General features: G+C 39.5%; 1 protein-coding gene across 1 annotated transcript in view; it reads left to right on the forward strand.

Annotated features, from left to right (window-relative positions):
• LOC122111776 (ATP-dependent translocase ABCB1-like) overlaps positions 1–4,250 on the forward strand; it is a 50,736-nt gene extending 46,486 nt beyond the window's left edge. Inside the window, exons 25-27 of the mRNA XM_042684491.1 lie at positions 842–1,048; positions 3,121–3,267; positions 4,012–4,250. Of these exons, the coding sequence (XP_042540425.1) occupies positions 842–1,048; positions 3,121–3,267; positions 4,012–4,218 (561 nt within the window). The 3' untranslated portion in view covers positions 4,219–4,250. The remainder of the gene's footprint in view (positions 1–841; positions 1,049–3,120; positions 3,268–4,011) is intronic.
• The last annotated feature ends 14,823 nt before the right edge of the window (positions 4,251–19,073 follow it).

Consider the following 19,073-nt stretch of genomic DNA (forward strand, 5'->3'; position numbering starts at 1 on the left):
GCTCTAACAGACTAGCATAAATGTAGACACTTAACAACAACACAAAGTTACTGTAGTTCTAGAGATTAGAAGTCTGAAAGAAGTCTATCCAGGCTATACTCAAGGTGACTGAGCTATGTTCCTTCTCAGAACTCCAAAGGACAATCCATTCTCCTGCTATTTCCCTTTCTCTGTCTTCAAAGCCAGCACCAGTGAGGTAAGTCTTCTCATAGTGCACAGTCTTGTATTCAGTCTCCTGCCTCCGTCTTCCACAGTTAGAATCTCATAGGACTGCACTGGCCTCACCAATATAATCCAGGATCATTGTCTTATATTAAGCTTAGCTGGTTAGTAACCTTAATTCCATCTTCTTTCCTTAACATATAACATGAGAAATTCACAATTTCATGGGGAAGAGGAGTCTTATTCTGCCTACTTGAGCATGTCTTAAAATATGGGAAACATGGTGTACAATTGTTTCATTGTTCGATGAACCTTGGTAATCCACAGTAAAACAAATCAAACTTCTTGAATCTCATGGTAATACAGCAGTTTTGATGTATGAAATAATGACATTAATTATTTTGGTTGTCAGTTGTATGGATTGAATTCAGGGCCTGGGCACTGTACCTGGGCTACTCAAAGCTAGCACCCTATCAATTTGACCCACAGCACCACTTCTGGGTTTCTGGCGGTGAATTGGAGGTAAGAATCTCATGGACCCTCCTGCCCATTCTCAGATCTCAGCCTCCTGAGTAGGTAGAATTACAGGCATGAGCCACTGGCACCCAGCTTGACATTAAACTTTCTAATTCAAAATTATTCGGGTCCTTGAAGTTGATCTCTGATATCTTATTTGTAGCTTCTGGATGGCAAGGAAATAAAGCAACTGAACGTGCAGTGGCTCCGAGCACACCTGGGCATTGTGTCACAGGAGCCCATCCTGTTTGACTGCAGCATTGCTGAGAACATCGCCTATGGAGACAACAGCCGGATTGTGTCCCAGGATGAGATCATGAGGGCAGCCAAGGAGGCCAACATACACCAGTTAATTGACTCGCTGCCTGATGTAAGTCTGTCTAAATTAAGAGTCCAGGAGCATGTAGGCAGCCCCAGCTTGTCATTTGATGGGCTGTAGCACCTCATATATCTAGCAAGATTCTACCAACTGAGCTGTTTTGCCAAGCCAAGCTGACTTCTAAAAATCAGTAAAAATTAAAACCTGTTCCACCTTCAAGTAAGCATCTAGCCTAACTTCCCATTATTGTCAGTGGTAACAGTAACATGAAAATCTGACAGTCTTGTATGGAAGCAATGAAAATATCAGACCTACTCAAGAGTAAACTTTCCAGGAGAAGAGAGTCAGAATGCTTTTTAAGCTCCAACTACTTGTGGACTAGGGATTAGTGCAACATGTGGAAGCCTCTTTTACCAAGCATAAGTAAAGGTATTCTAGACCTTCACCTGATTCTGGTCCTGCCAAGGAGGCAGGCATGACCTTCCTTCCACACTTCTCTTCTCTGTTCTCTTCCTTCTGCCACTTTTCAGCTCTCTTGCAAACTTCAAGCTCATTTGAGAGTGTGGTCTGGCCAGGCACACGGAACCATGTGAGAAAGACAGCTCTGTCTTAATGGGGCTGTGCCTTTGGAACAACTATGACAGGTGTAATTTCTAGTCATTGTACCTTTTATGAGCCTTCAGCTCCATTTGTGGGGTTGATTGTTGAAATCTTACCTACCCTATTTCCTGTGCACATTCTCTCAGTTACTTTAGGATATTACATTAGGGAAACTTTTCACCTTGTTTTAGAAAGCTCTTGTAGGTCCTGTGTAAGAATGCATGTCTACCTAGATAATCTACTCTTCCCATTATCACTATTATAGCTTTGCTATCTCAAACTAGCAAGAATGGCAATTACCTTATGGAGAAGTCTGGCAAGATGGGGTAGCCTACCTCTTTCCAAGTTTTCCCTCTCATTTAGGCTCTTGTTCAAGAAAAGTACTCTCAAGCACAGACTATATGGAAGAGGCTTTTCTCCACTCCTGTTCTTTAACAGTCTGTGTTTAATTGATTTTTCTTGATATGTGAACATTTCATGCTTAAAACACTGATCCCCATTACTCTTGAGAATTCTGTATCCCCATCACAAAGTAATTTTTTATAAATGCAGATTTTCTGGGATCATTTCTGTGTCACAAAATTGGTAATCCTGTACTATAAGTAAATACAGGAGTCATACTTCAATACCTGCCTTCCATAGTGCAGGATGGAGTCAGGCCAAAGCATCTACCAAACTCCTTAAGGTTCTTCTCACACCATCTGCAAAGGGGTGCCTTGTTCTAAGTATAATAGAATTAGGGTGGTCATATTAAGTGATTAAAAATAGCACCCCTATACAGAACATGAATTTCACAATCAAACTTTCATTATAAGTATCACAACCCTCCATTTGAAAAATCAGTTCAGCCAGAGAAGGGCCTGAGAATAATAAGACAGTACTGTTTTCTGGTTACACATGATGCCACATCTACCACCATCACCACTAATTCGCCTTCTCCTCCTTTTCTTTCTCCTCCTCCTTCTCCTCCTTGAACTCACACTAGTGAAAGTGACAATGTCTGCCATAGGAAATAATTGAGAAGATTTTGAAAGAATGCTAAAGCCAAAACAATTTGAAAAGATACTTTAGTTATTAAAGTTAGATATGAAAATAGAGTTCCTTAACATTCATGAAAATTAGTGAAGTATTAAGAGTCAGACCTCAAAAGGCTATGGTCAAAAGAAATTTTCTTTCCTTATGTAGAGGGCACCACCTGCTGGCTAGAAATACCATTAATTTCAATCATCTTGTATCAAATTTTCTTTCCTTTACCCCTCTTTGTTCCAAATAAAATGATGGCAAAATTGAATGGTAATGGTATCCCAACAATACCCTTAGTCACAAACTTTCTAGGTACTTACACTAAAACAGATTAAACAAACCATGTAGAGCCTTTTCTGGTTGTTTATTTAGTTCTCTTTGAAGCCATTTTTAGCTTCTGAACACAAATTTTTCTAATCATTCTTACCTTCCATCAGAAAAAATGTATGTCCGAACTTCATTATCAGTTTTGTCTCATAAAAACACAATCTTGTTTACAGAAATACAACACCAGAGTTGGAGACAAAGGAGCTCAGCTGTCTGGTGGTCAGAAACAGCGCATTGCCATTGCTCGTGCCCTGGTTAGACAGCCTCATATTTTGCTTTTGGATGAAGCTACATCAGCTCTAGATACAGAGAGTGAAAAGGTAAGGCTTTAAATGATATTCCTTCATACTTGGATCCCTTGTCCTTAAAAACTTCAACTTTATGCTTTTCTCTGCCATTGTAGAGAGCAAAATTTAGCCAGGAGTGTTGACAGTGACCTTTGTCAGCTTTCAGTGGTAGCTAAACACTTATTTAGGAGAGCAAAGATGATCCAAGGCAAATTAGTGTTAGAGCACGTAAGCTCCAAACCAACTAAGCATCACTAAGAAGCTTCCTTCAGGAGACAATTTCCCACTTCCACTGAAGCATCTTTTGGCAACCATATGGAAAGGGGGACTTTCAGACAAGGGCAAAATCTGGCTGTGTCTAAGAGCAACGTTGGCCAAGCTCCTGTGTTTGGGCAAAGGTTATGCATTCAGCTTTCTGAAAGACAGACGATGAGAGGAACATGTTTCACACATTCAAGAGCTTGTGTTTGGCTTTGCCAGACTTCCTGAATAAGCTGTGGAGTTGGATTACATATTTACATCACAAGGCACCTTGTGGGATGTTTTAAGGGACTGATGGACTGTATTCACTACTGTGTCTTTAATAATGCATCTCAGAAGTGAGGCAAACCATGGTTGAGCTTTCCTCTGGCAGACAGGCCACCTGGGACCTAAAGTCTGTTAGTTTCATTGACACCTTGGTAAAGAGGACAGAGGGGGGAATATGGGACTTGCTACTGAGGAAGATGTCAAGGAAGAGCACTTTTATGAGAATTAATTTGTGTGATCATGGGACAGGTTGTGCAAGAAGCCCTGGACAAAGCCAGAGAAGGCCGCACGTGCATTGTGATCGCTCACCGCCTGTCCACCATCCAGAACGCTGATCTAATTGTGGTGATCCAGAATGGCAAAGTCAAGGAGTATGGCACCCACCAACAGCTGCTGGCACAGAAAGGCATCTATTTTTCCATGGTCAGTGTCCAGGCTGGAGCAAAGCACCAGTGAGCTGTCACCATGCAAGATTATATTTTTTAATATTTATGTTAATGACATTTAATCCATGTTCAAGAGCAAGCACTTGCTAGATTTGGTAGTTAATCCACTTAGCATTTTCTGCCTCAATTTAAGATCACTTCATTAATCTCAGAATCTTCAAAAAAAGTTGAAATAACAGAAATTGAAGTATTGTCATCCAAAGGGGACATAAGAGTGGAAAGTGGAATACAATTTGTGAGGGAATTTAAAGACCATCTTTCTATAGAATATGAAATTTTACTTATGCCTTTTTATTTTAACTATCTGCCTCACTAAAATATTTTAGAAATGGCAACATTTCCTGAAATATTTGCAGAAAAACACAATAAAAGGGAACTGTCATATGATTGGAATTGTTCACACTGTATAAAACACTTTCCTCAAATTGGAATATTATAAATAATTTTGTCTTCTAAACATGAATTTGGAGGGAGAAAAAGAAAAAAAACAGACTAATGATATGCAATGATCGTTAGCATCTCAAGGGATAAAAGCAGGACAGCATTTACAGCTGCCATAAAAGGTGGATGATCGTGAGTAGGAACAGGTATTTCAGTAGCAAACACAACTTATAAGAGAATATGAGAAACACAAAGGGAGGGAAAGACTACATCAGTGTGAGGAGCACACATTGTGAGAGGATGGGGACTGGGGCAAAGGAGAGAAAGATCAAGAGGATCAGAAAACACTGGTTTCAATACAGAATAGAGTTCTAGTCTAATCAGACAAAGTCATTGAACCTCACAGCATGTTGACACAGAATATTGTCTCATTTTCCCAGCACTCAGGCGTGATACATTGCTGGAAAGCCATTTTAGACGTCATTGTCTGAATTTTCAGCCCTAAGAGTCAAATGTCCCCACATTGCCCTGTTTCCAGTAACTCCCAGAAAGCATTCAGTGCTGATTCTGTTGAGTGTTAGGCCAGAAAGCTGGTTTAGCTCTAGAGGAAAGACTGATTTGTAGATACTGGGAACTCCATGAAGTAAGAATGAGGGAGTACAAGTCACTTCTTTGGGTCCTCAATTAGGGCAGCAAGGTAGAGAGAGCAGGGGAATGAACAAATTGCTACACATACTTATGTGCTGGAGCTAAGCTGACAAAAGTCAGAGACCCCAAGTGTTCTATTACAGCCAGGACTGCTGCATCCCTTCGGGACTTCCCCACCCCACAGCCAGGTGGTTGTGGGCATAGCAGTAGTTGTAGATGATGGCTTAGACGTGGTGTCATTGTTGAAAGCATTTTCAGGTGTGGTCTTCAAGATGAGGAATACATGCTGATGATTCCAACCTGTCATTTGTTGAGTTTAATCTTCTTCTGGCCCAAGATTCTAGATTTTCCTCACACTACTACGAAGGTTATTCAGTAATGCCCATCTCCAAACAATGAGGGTTCTCTTTTGGTTCAGTGGAAGCAAACTCTCAATTGAAGCTAAAAGATACTTCAATCTATTTCCTGCTACAGAAAGTAGCCACTTCGTCCATGAATCTCAATAAGAAACCTTTGGGTGGTTTTTTCTTGTTTTGAAAAATCCATTTCTGCTTACTTATATTTCAACTTCAAAATTTTTCCTGCTGCCAGTGTCTGAGCCATTTGTGGGGGTGGGGAGCTGTCTGCACATCGCCACGGTCCTGTCTTTGGCAAAGTCCTTGGCACAGGAGAGGTTCAGTAGATGTCTGCTCTTTTGACCATGTTGTGAGCCAGTGTGTAACTTCCTCTATGTCGGTTTGGTTTTATAATAAAATAACATCTAAAAAGTCATTTGTTGAACGAGGCAGGGTGAAATAGGAGAGTAGAGGTTTTCTTCATCAGACTCTGAATGAGAAGAGATTTGAGTCAAACCCCAAATTAGTAGATGAAAAGCAAACATTGGCTTTGGGTATAAGAGTTGAAAATTCTTACCAAGCAAATTGACCCTGCAAACTGTTGTGCCCAGGTCGCAGGACCCCCACCAAGAAGACCACCAAGAGTCAGACTTTACAGCTGTTTTAAGGTTTTATTTAGACAGGCTGCAGCTTGGGCCTCACCCTACACTCAGACACAGAGGAGCCTAGGAGGAGAGCCCCAGCTACGGATTTGCAGGGCTTATAAAGGCACACAACCAGGTGTTTGGATTACCACCACGTGTAGCTGAGATAAACAAGCAACAAATGGTCATTGTCTCAAGAATGGAATTACTTTAACCCTTCACAAACAGGAGAAGGTATACTCCTATCTGATCAAGTGGACTTCAAATCACAATCATTCCAGAGAAACTTACTTCATATACATAAAGAGAATAAACCATCAAGAGGAAATAACAATTGCTAACATGTGGCAAATAACTTCATTAAACAGACACTATGGGACTTCAAAGCACAGCTAGACCCCAACATAATGACAGTAGCACACTTTAGTACCTAACTCACACCAAATGATAGGTCATCTAGACCACTTTCCCCCCACCATAAACCCACAAAGGAATATCAGAATTAAATGATACTCTAGGCCAAACAGACTGCTGGGAATTACTGGACATACTGGAATTAAACTAGAGCTCAACAGCAAAAAAATATTATAGAAACTATTCAAACATATGGAGACTGAACAACACAGTTTTAAATGACATGTGGGTCACTGAAGAAGTAAAGAGAAATTTAAAAGTTCCTGAACACTGATGAAAATAAAAACACATTCTATCAGAACCCCTAGGACACAAAAAGGCAGTATTGACCGTACATACCTTTGAGCATACAAAAGAGAAAAAAAATCAAATAAATAATCTAAGGATACACCTCAAGCTCCTAGAGAAATAAGAATCAGTCAAACCAAAAATTGGTAGATATAAGAAATAATAATGAGCCGGGCGCTGGTGGCTCACGCCTGTAATCCTAGCTACTCAGGAGGCTGAGATCTGAGGATCTCGGTTCAAAGCCAGCCCGGGCAGGAGAGACCGTGAGACTCCTATCTCCAATAAACCACCAGAAAACCAGAAGTGGTGCTGTAGCTCAAGTGGTAGAGCGCTCGCCTTGAGCTGAAGAGCTGAGGGACAGCGCCCAGGCCCAGAGTTCAAGCCCCACGACTGACCAAAAAAAAAAAAAAAAAAAAGAAATAATAATGGGCAGGCACCGGTGACTCATGCCTGTAATCCTAGCTACTCAGAAGGCTGAGCTCTGAGGATTGCAGTTCAAAGCCAGTCCTGGCAGGAAAGTTTATGAGACTCTTATCTCCAATAAACCACTCCGAAAACTGGAAGTGGTGCTGTGGCTCAACTAGTAGAGCACTAGCCTTGAGCTGAAAAGCTCAGGGACAGCGCCTAGGCCCAGAGTTCAAGCCCCATGACCGACAATAATAATAATAATTATAATTATAATAATAAACAATTAGGAGACTAAAAAAAACACTATACATGAAATATCAATGAACACAAAGGTGGTTCTATGGAAAGATAAGTAATATTGATAAACACTTACGAACCTAACAAAAAGCAGAGAGGAATAAACTAAAATTAATAAAATTAGAGATGATGATGAGGATATCATGCCCAACACCAGTAAAACTCAGAAGATCATTAGGAAATACTTAGAAAGCATAAGGGAACCATTTTGCACTGTTGTTGTGAGTGATAACTAGTAGAAGCACTATGGAAATAAGTATAGACTTACTTAAATTTAAAAACAAAACTTATGATCCAACAATATTGTTCTTAGGCATATATCTGAAGGATACTAAAACCATTTGCACATGCAAGTTTATTGAAGCATTACTCAAACAATAGGCAAGCTATGGAAATAGCCCAGATGTCCTATAACTGATGAATGGATTAATTAAATGAATGTTGACACAGTGAAGTATTATTCAGCCATATGAAATTATTTTAATCATGAGGAAATTAATACTTCATATTACATAAAGTAAGGTATATCAGAAGGACAAAGGTGGCATAATATGTGGATGCTAGACCTACAATATAAACATATGTCATAAACACATACAAGATTATGCACAAACATACACATGAGAAAGAGCACATGACTATAATTATGAGACTTTGAAAGGGTAAGAGGAAAAGAGAATTTAGAAAGTAAACTATAACAAAATATATTGTATAATGAAATATATATCCCTTCAAAGATGAAGGAAGACATAAAATAAAATTCACTGAAAGCTGTTGAATTAGAGGAGTTAGTGAGGATAGGAAAAGTAAATCTAAATAAGAGCATCAATCTGAGCAAAGTTACAAGTGTTTGTGTGTATGTGTATGTGTGTGTGTGAGACATACCATGATGAAACTCTTTGAACAAGTAATATACACTTAAAATTGAATGACAGAAAGGTAAAACAGATCCTGTATTGTGTATGAGTACTTGTGGTAAGTCAGAGGGTAGATAGAAAAGGTGAAAATTCTTCTGGGAAGAGGGGACGAGGGAAAATGTTGGAAAGGATGAATCTACTGAAAGTACATTGTGTGCATATGTGGACATGTCAAAATGAAACCTCATACAAATACTTGATGCTAGTTAAAATGTGAAGAAAATGAAATCAAAAGTCATTTGTTGACATAAGATATATTAGAAAGTGTACTACCCAAAATTTTGGCAAATTAGAAAGGAGCTCATCGTTACCATAAAACCTCTGACAAGGCTTACACACTACACAGAAGGGGAAAATTGTGTCTGATTTTTTAAAAAAAATTACCACTATAAATAATTAGATTATAATATAGTAATTATATATACATGTAAGTGTATATTATATATATAGTTTTTTATAGTTTTGTTTTGAAGAACCATGTGAGTAGTGTATTAGTAGTATGGTACCAATGTCCTGATTTTAAACTAGTCACCACATGTCATCATTGGTATAAGCTGAATATTAGGTACTCAGGACCCTATCTAAGATTTCTACAACTTCTTGTGAGCTTATAGTTATTTCAAATTTAAAAATTAAGAAAAAGAACTAAGAGAACAGATAAACATTTAAAGAGTTGATGTTGATTGATAATTATGTCTGAACTCTGAAAACTGAATAAGAATTAGGGCAGGAGATGTAGAAATGGGGAAGGAGGGAGAATGTTCCAGGGAGAGTAAGTAGCCAGTTCAAAGGAACAGTTGAAGTACAGAAATAAGGACATGTCATTGGAGTTTGAGCCAGGCAGAGAATGATATAGGAAACCCTGGTAGAGTAGGCAAACACCCTTCTTTCCTCTGAGAGTCCTGCCTAACAAAATGAATCCTGAGCTGTACTGATTCTTTCTTTTTTGGAACCCAGCCACCTTCCTAGTGAAACAAATCCAAGTCATGTAGCATGGGTACCTGACTTGATCCCTCTAGGCTTTGGCCCAAGGCCGGGCTCACATGCCAGTCACGAGCAGCACACATAGGCCTTCAGGTGGCTTTAACCTATGGGCCTCTGACTTTATTCTCCCGAGACAAGAACCATTCATCTGATCTCAGTCCATATAACGACAGGAGATCATTTTTTTAAAAAAAGTGTTTTACACTTTTTGATAACTAGAATAGTAATGAGTCTTCTAGCACTGAGCCTATAAAAGACTTTTACTGATCTCAACTCTTGATCTGAAGAAGCAGCTCTCCAGACTGCCCTGTTTGGGTGCAATTGTGCCAACAGCTCTTTCAATACCTGGCACATTAAAAGTTCTCAGTAAAAATAAGTGTTGAATGAAAATAATGCTATTTGTAGGGGAGAAGTGATCAAACAAAGTTTTTTTCTTGGAGCACTTTCTGTAACGGAAGTTACATAGGAAGTCCTATGTCCCATTTGGAACGTCAAACACTAAGGTGAAAGTCCTCTGTCCTTGGAGAATCAGAATAGTAAAGAGAAAAGCAGGAAAGATTAAAGAAATGTGCAAGAGGCAAAGCTACATGATGAAATGTTTTCACCTGGCTCTTTCAACAGAATCAATTTTTGTCACAAGGAAAGTGACCTTTGAGTTGAAAACAGCATTTTCGCTTTCTCTGTGGCAGCTAGATTTAAATGTTTTCCCTGTCATTGATTCTTGCTTAATGTACAGAGAAACACCTAGGTTGTAGAGTAAGAAAGTTCTGTGGGCTATCCATTTGTTAGCATATATGGTTCCTGGGACAAGTTACTTATTTTCCCAAAGCCTCTATTCCCTTTATGGCAAATCAGCGGTTCATTTCAATATCTACCTCACTGAATTACTTGGACACTATTACCATAAAGCAGTTAGGAAAGTGTTCAATACATACAAGATAACAAATGCTGCTTGCCTTTATTTTTCTTGCTCTTCATAGGTACTGCTTCTCTTGTGTGAAAATTAAGTTTTGTGCTTGTTCATTTAGCAATTACTTAAGTGCCTTCTGGGTTAGATATTAAAACCACAATAAGAAAGAGCTCACATCTTATGTGGCCTACAAGAGAGATCTTTTCTGTAGCTGTCCAGTTTTAACCAGAGAAATACCATATCCCAGTCCTGACCAGGGACACAGTTCTATTTGAGTAGGAGGGAAAATTTAAAATGAGAAAAATCATTTTTTAAGTCAAGAAATAGAAAAATGAAAGTAAATACAGGTATCAAAGTCATGCAGCTGCCTATTTTATTTCCATCAGTAAATCAGTTTATAGCTGAGGCTTCCTTACTCCGAATTTAAGTATGACAATTTTTTCCATTTTTAAAAGAGTTCATTGTCCCTTTTCCACTGCCTCTTATGCAAAACATCTCTATCAGCATGGGCAATGACCCTATTACTCTCTGTCTTTTTAGTTTAAATAGATGACTCAGGCAGGATTTATCCGTGGATTTTTCCATGTTGTTTTGAGAAAGTGCCAGTTCCTGCCAAGCTATGGACGAAACTACCTGATTGATTTGAAAACCCCCATGACTGCAATATTCAACCTTGTTAGACAAAAACTGTGCAGCTCCAGGGGCTTGGGTTTGTACAGAAACAAAACCTAGAGAAGAAATGCTAAATAGAAGTGGTTAGGTTAAGGCAAAAAGGCAGATTTTAAAGATTTTCTTTATAATAATACTAGAGATAGTGTTCAAAAGTGTTACACTAAAGCCAAGATAATAATATTTTACAAATATTAATATCATAAATTAATCTTTTGCTTGTACTTAACTCTGAAAGCATATTTTTTGTTTTTAAATTGTTAGCATACATTAATAGCAAAAGGGGTTTCACAGTGATGTTTCCATAAATGCATTATATATACATATATATGAACATATATATCCATACACACATACACACACATATGGACAGAGGCATAGAAAATGAACTTCAATCCTCTTCACCACTTGTAGTATCTTTTCGTTTCCTTCAATCTCTCCCACTGGTACTCTCCTCAGACATGTCTTTTATACTCATGTCTCATCAGCATCATTATCATAATTTTAGGTGTAGATTTTAAAACACTGAATATTTTTTTTTCCTTTTTGAACTTGGAAGCAATTTTTCAATCAAAACATTTTTTATTTTGGGCTATTATTGTTCAATAATTGTTCACTGATACATAGACAAACTTTCATGCATTTTAGGTTTTGTGATTTATATTCATACCAGAAAGGTTATCTTAGGCAAAAATTTCATATGTTAGCATTGCAAATGGAGCCTAAGGTCAGAAGTTAGCTATGAAACGTCTCTGCAGTGAGCTCTCTTGAGCTCCCAACACTCCTCTGTCTTTCCCTCTGTATTTTAATTGTTTGCTCCTTTCGAAACTTTGTTTACAGCCAGCTCTTTTTCATATTTAGTACTGGCTTTCTGTCTTATTGTCTTCCTGTCAACACTGGGCTTAACACATACCTCAGCACAGTAAGTGCCCTGTCTTACTAGTATCACATGCATCATCAACAGGTATAGCTAGTCAGGGGCTAGGAAGGTGGCTTAGTGGTAGAGCGCTTGCCTTGTATGCCCGAGGCCCTGGGTTCGATTCTGCAACACCACATAAGCAAAAAAGGAAAAAAGCTGGAAGTGGTGCTGTGGCTCACGTGGTAAGAGTGCTAGCCTTGAGCTGAAGAGCTGAGGGACAGCGCCCAGGCCCAGCGTTCAGGCCCCACGACTGGACTCCCCTCCCAAAAAAAACAACAACAACAACAACAAAAATAAAACAGGTATAGCTAGTCAGGAATTGGTCAATGTATCTTTTGGAATTTCTTCTACCTTGAGGTGTGTGTGAAGGATGTCCCTCTGGACCCTTCTGTGTATCCTCTCCACTCCTTCAAGAATAGGAAGTTGACTAGGAAGTTGAATTTGCAGGTTCCATGGAAGAGGAGCCTGAGGAAGTAGTGCAGTCAAACTCATATTTAGTTTTCAGCCTCTAATGTATCAAACACTCTCTTGCATCCCACCCATCCTTATCTGTCTTTTGCCTCATTCAAATTAAGTTCACACTTTTCTTCTTTCAAGGCTTCCTTCATTCTTCACTCCATCTTTGGAGTTGTTTCTCTCCTCTCAGGTCTTTTGGGATTACTTCCTTTAGTAGTAACTACATGCAAAAAGTTAACAAGAATGTGAGTATTATGTTTGCAGTGGATACTGTAGTGTGTGAGGACAAGGGGAAAAAACACCAAGAAGCCAAGTTAAATGATTTTTTCATTACAGAACTTCTGAAAAGCTTTGGTGTCTACTGGGCCTCTGTGTAGGTGTGTGTGTGTATGTGTGTGTGTGTGTGTGTGTGTGTGAGAGAGAGAGAGAGAGAGAGAGAGAGAGAGAGAGAGAGAGGGAGGGGCAAGCAACATTTCTTAAGTCATAGAGCCCCTGTCATCGAGCTAGTCCTTACGTCACAGTTTAATCAACTTTGTTCTATGCATGTGTTTTTCACTATCTTTTCTTCCACAAGTATTTGCTAAAAAGCGAGTAAGCATAGTACTGGCTACTCAGGAAGCTGAGATCTGAGAATCACTGAGAATCTCATAGATAAACCTATAAGATGTTTATCTCCAGTTAATCCGTAAAATGCAAAAGGTAGAGATGTGGCTCAAGTTCCAGCTATGAATGAAAAAGTTAAGTGAGAACATCAGGTCTGGAATTTAAGCCTCTGTATCAGCATAAATAGTCAGAACTCTTAAGAGAAGGGAAGTAGAAGACAAGATGCCCACATTTCTTTCTTAAGAAATTTTGCATCCATTTCCCTATATGTCAGAAACTCCATAGATGTGTGGGGTAGGGTGGGATGGGGTGAAGGTGACCAGGACTTCCTATACATTCCTGTCTCTATCCCAGTTATAGCATGTGGAGATTGAGAAGATCGTGATTCAAAGGCAGCCTTGGAAAGCAGCATGACTCACATCTCACCAAATAAAGTGGATGTAGTAGTTTACACCTGTAATCCAGCTAGAGAGAGGAATGGGGAGGCAGATCATGGTCCAAGGTCAGGGCCAGGCAAAAACAAGGGCCCTATCCAAGAAATAACTAAAAGCAAAAAAGGGATAGAGTCATGGCACAAATGTTGGAGTATTTGCTTAACAAACATGAAATCTGAATTCAATCCTCAGTACTGCCAAATAATAATAATGATAATGATAGTAATAATGATGATGATGATGATAAAATAAGTCAGTGCAAGGAAGCTGGTTTTTTTGTTTTTTGTTTTTTTTTTTTTGTGCCAAATGGATCGGGAGCTCAGAATGAACTCATGGACTAAATCCCTGAATCTATGGACTGAAATCTCTGAATCTCTGAGCCATGGTAAACAATTCTTCCTTCCAAGTTGCTTTCTTAGGTATTTTGTCACAATAATAAATAACTTAAAGTGAAAATTTCTACCAGAGAAGTAAGGTCATGTTTGTGACAATGGGAGTTGAATGCCTTTTAACTAATTGATGGGAGGAATTTGGAAGAGCTTGGAGATGGCAGGCACAGGAAAGCCCTCAAATGATATAAGCAGAGTTTTCTGGTGTGAGTTCAGATGACCAGGATACTATAGAAAAGACTGAACAGTAGAGGCTCATGAGTGAAAAGGTTGTAGTAACAGGACTGTTTTGGCAATTGGACTAGAGGCAACTCCTGTTAGATTCTAGTGGAGAACTTGTGTACATTTTGTCAGTGTCCTGGGACTTTGAGTGGGGCTGAATTTAAAAATAATGCACTGGGGAAGCCTGCTTCTGCAAACTGGGTCAAGCAGACACCTTGCTCCAGACTGCTTTACCAGGTTGGAGAATCTTTGCCAGATTTGTATCATAGCTAGACTTCTTCAATGCCTAACCCTGCTGTCTACCCCTTTCACTCATGTCAATTTCTAATAAATATACTGCTCCACTAAAAAATAATAACACGCAAAATAATTTAATCTGTGGTATAATTTCTACTGAAAAAAACACAAAATTTGAGAAAATGCAGGATTTGGCCAGAAAAAGAATGAATTAAAATTATGAATAAGGAAGGTCATGGCTGTTAAAGAGATTAGTGCCATTAAAAAGAAATCAGGCTGGTTACTAGTGGCTCAAGAGCCTGTAATCAGAAGGCTGAGATCTAAGGGTTGCAGTTTGAAGCTAGCCCAGGCAGGGAAGTCCATGAGATTCATATTTCCAGTTAATCACCCAAAAAAGCTGGAAGTAGAGCCCTGACCTGAGACCATGACCTTGGACCTGTGGCTCAAGTGGTAGAGGTGCTAACCTTGAACACAAAAGCTCAGGGACAGCCCCAGCCCAAATTTAAAGCCCCAGGACCACAAGAAAAGGAAGAAGAAAAGAAAAAAGGAAAGAAAATAAGTCAAGTACTTTGCACTGAGATCATAGTAAAGAATCTTGACAGCCTCTCAGGAATTGGCTGGATCCTATTCAATTCAGGATAAAAGCAGTTCAGTTTTTAACTAATTTGAATTTTTTTGCTTTGAGAAGAGAGCTCCAGGGTATCCTGTAAACACAAGTCTGTCCTTGTATTTCCTAGATTTCTGGTGCCAGAATCTCAGAGGCAAAGGTAGCTGTGGCTCAAAGGGGCTCAACTACAGCTTTGATTAACAGCAGGCCTTGGGATCATCCAACATGTAATCATGTTTGCATAGACATGGAGAATACAAGAGTTACAGGGTCATGAAAGCACTGAGAATCCTGGGGGTATGATGCTGTTTCTAAAGAAGTTAGGGCTGGTCTCATTAAAAAGGTGACCACCAAGAAGAAACTACAGGAGGTGAGAATGTTAGCCATGTGAATACTCAGGGGATGAGAACTTAGGGCAGAGGGGAACACTAGTACATACACCTTAAAGTGGAACTCGGCTTCTCTTGTCGGAACTTCCAAGCAGCTGGTGTGGCCAAGGCAGAATTGTGCATGGAGAGTAGAAAATGAAGTCAAGAAAAGGGGAAAGCATTGCCACCTATGATTTAAGTAAATTGGATTTGTATGACCTTACTCAAATTTAATAGAACCACTGTAGCTGCTTTTTGAGAACTGACATAGGCAAAAGAGGAGGCAAAGACAGAAATAGAAAGACAGATGAGAAGCTACTGCTAATTCATGTGGTGTTTTGGGTGATGTTTGTAGAACTAGACATACAGAGAAGTGATCAGATTCTGGATATATTTTAAATGAATAAAGACAAGAGGATTTCCTGACAGACTGACCATGGGTTATGGGGGGAAAAAAGAGTTATAGTGTGACTGCCGTGTTTTGTTGGCAACTGGAAGACTGGAACTGCCAACAGGGGAGAAATTAGGTAAAGCTGGAGGAACAATCTTGGGAAAAAGTTCAGAAAGCAAGGTTGAGCTTATTTGAAATGCCTACTAAACATCCAAATAGGGTTGTCAAAGATGCAATTTTACATAAAAGTTGGGAATTTAGGAAGAAAGAGTTGGCCAAAAATATCAATTTAGAAATGAACACAGATGTATTTTGTGAAATGACTAAGAGAGGGGCTGGGAAGGTGGCTCAGTGGTAGAGCGCTTGTCTTGCATGCCTGAGGCCCTGGATTCGATTCTTCAGCACCACGTAAGCAAAAAGAAAAAAGCCGAAGTGGTGCTATGGCTCAAGTGGTAGAGCACTAGCCTTGAGCTGAAGAGCTGAGGGACAGCACCCAGGCCCAGAGTTCAGGCCCCACGACTGGACCCCCCCCCCCCAAAAAAATGACTGAGAGATAGAGAGATTGAGAAAGGACCAACAAGAGTCTAAGTGAACCTTGAAACTCTCCATGTCACTTAAGAAGCTGAAAAAGCAGGGTGTGGGTGGCTCACGCCTGTAATCCTAGCTACTTAGGAGGCTGAGATCTGAGGATCGTGGTTCAAGGCCAGCCCAGGCAGGAAAATCCATGAGACTCTTATCTCCAATAAACCACCTGAAAGCTGGAAGTGGTGCTGTGGCTCTAGTAGTGGAGCGGTAGCCTTGAGCTGAAGAGCTGAGGGACAGCACCTAGGCCCAGAGTTTATCAAGCCACAGGATGAAGAAGAAGGAGGAGGAGGATGAAGAAGAGGAGGAGGAGGAGAAAGAAGAGGAGGAGGAAGAGGAGGAGGAGGAGGAGGAGGAGGAGGAGGAGGAAGAGGAGAGGGAGGAGAAGAAGGAGAAGAAAGGAGAAAGGACAGCAAAAGAGATTGAGAAAGACTGACCAGAAAAGTTCCCAAAATGGTATTCTAGAATCCAAGTGAAGTGTTTCAGGAAGAAAGTTGTGGATTCAAAATTTTTGAGTAAAATATGTTGAGTAAAATGAGGACAAGGAATTGACCTTTTGATTTAGCAATGTAGAGGTTATCTATCAGTGACCCTGACAAGCAGTTTCAGTAGTGTAAAAGGATCAAATTCCTGTTTAGATTGGATCCAAGAAAGAATAAGAGGAAATGGAGATAGTTTCATATCTCAACAAGTTTATCTTCTAAGAGAAGAGAGAAATGGAGAGGGTCAAAAGGGATTGTTTTTGAAGAAGCAATAAATAACAGGTGTGCATGTGTATTAGGAGAGGAATCCAGCAGGAATGGGAAAGCTGACCCAGGAGAGAAAGGGAAGAGGTGTCCCTTAAGAAACTGAGAAGACTTGTCATCTTACACTACAAAAACACAAACACAGACTGCATGGTTTTCCTCATTTGTGGTAGCTAGGATGTACCTATAAATCTACAACTAAACACACTAGGTGGTAAGCAAGGGGTTACAAATGAACTAACAAGTGTAATTGACTCTATGGAGAGCTCATATAATATATACTTCTTTAAAAAGACTAAGTCAAAGTGCAACAAAATACATACCAGGAAATGAGTACTCACAGGAGGTTAGGATACAACCAATAGGAGATGGATAGAAGAATTTAGCAGGGAAGAAGGAAGAATACAGGCAAGAATTCACTCTATCTACTACAGAATTGAGAAATATAAGGGAAGGTGGGTCAAAGGGGGCTGAAGATGTTGAAGTGGTGACACAGATCAAGACACATTGTACACATGAACTGCCTTGTTAAATGGCAAAAAAAATCAATACATAATATTAAGTAAGGGAAGGGTTAGGTTGGGAGGGGGGATGAGAATGTTGAACTGGGTGACATTGATCAAGATGCACTATATTCATAAACTGCCTTGGTGAATGGCAACTTCTTTGTACAGTTACTTAAAGATAATGAAAAAACATTCAAAACCACACAAACAGGACTAGCTGAAAATAGAGGCATAATCTTACTCAGAGAAACAGGTGGGAAGGTTGAATGTTGGGTGAACGTGGTAAGTTGGCAAATGTCCTGGTGGTCAATGATGGCAATTTTCTTCTGAACCCTTCAGTTTTGTCAGAAAAGAAGAAACACAAGGATTCGGCAAAATGTAAAGTCAGGGTAAAAATGACAGAAGTTTGAGAAACAGATATATGAAATAATTGTTTAAGAATGTGGAAGAGTAAATGAAGTAAGTAAATTATAATATACTTGCCATTTATTAGACGCTTCTTATGTATGGTACATCTTACACACATCATCTCAAATCCTATTAACATCACTATTTTACAGACTTAGAGACTAAAGCAAGAATTAAATCACTCATTCAAAGCTAATAGTATATGGTAGAAATAAGGTTCATAACAAGAGTCTTCTGACATTTTCTCTTATGTGGAATACTATTTTAAGGTTCTCTAGGAACCTAAAAAAGCCATAAGACCACTATCACGTTAATAAATCATAAAAAGCCAAAAACCTGCAGATACTCCTGCTGTTCATTTTAGAGGAAGGAAAGCTGTATTCCTGGATAAATACTATGTTTTAGGTACAGCACTGAGTACTTTACCTGGCACTTTATTCTTAATTCATTGATTCTGTGTACGTGTGTGTTCACATGCACACACACCAGTATTACAGATTGAACTCAGGGCCTGGCACTCAAACTTGACTTTTTAAACTCCCAACTGATCTCTACTACTTGACCCACAGCCTCCCCTTCCGGCCTTTTGCTGGTTAATTGGAACTAAGAGTCCTGTGGATTTTTCCAACAGGGTTGATTCTAACCCAGGATTCTCAGTATAGAAGTGTGAGCCACCAGTCCTAGGTAATGTATTCTTAACTCATTTATTCTTTATAACAACTTGGTAAGGGAGATGTTTTTAGTCTCATGCCCCATAGAAAGAAACTGGGGGCCTAGAGGAACGAGTGAAATGTTCAAAATCACAGAGCTGTGCCTTTAAAACTCAGAGGCTTCAATGTCTTATTTCTCCTTGTTTCAGACCCTTCCTCTTGGGGGAGTGGGGAAGTTCATCAAAAGAGACAAGAAAACTGTATTCATCGTTGGTATAGAGACAAGTTAGCATAAAGAGAAATCTAAGACTAAGAAGCAAGATGCCAGGTCATTGGACTCTAGTCCTGGCTGTTACTGTATTAGGTAGGACATAGGCACTCTGGGCATCGGCTTCCTCCTATGTAGAAAACAAAAACAAAAACCAGCCTTCCAAATCAGCCATCAACTAAGT

The sequence above is a fragment of the Dipodomys spectabilis genome, unplaced genomic scaffold (genome assembly GCF_019054845.1).
Source record: "Dipodomys spectabilis isolate Male_0828 unplaced genomic scaffold, ASM1905484v1 ptg000089l, whole genome shotgun sequence".
Taxonomy (NCBI): Eukaryota; Metazoa; Chordata; class Mammalia; order Rodentia; family Heteromyidae; genus Dipodomys; species Dipodomys spectabilis.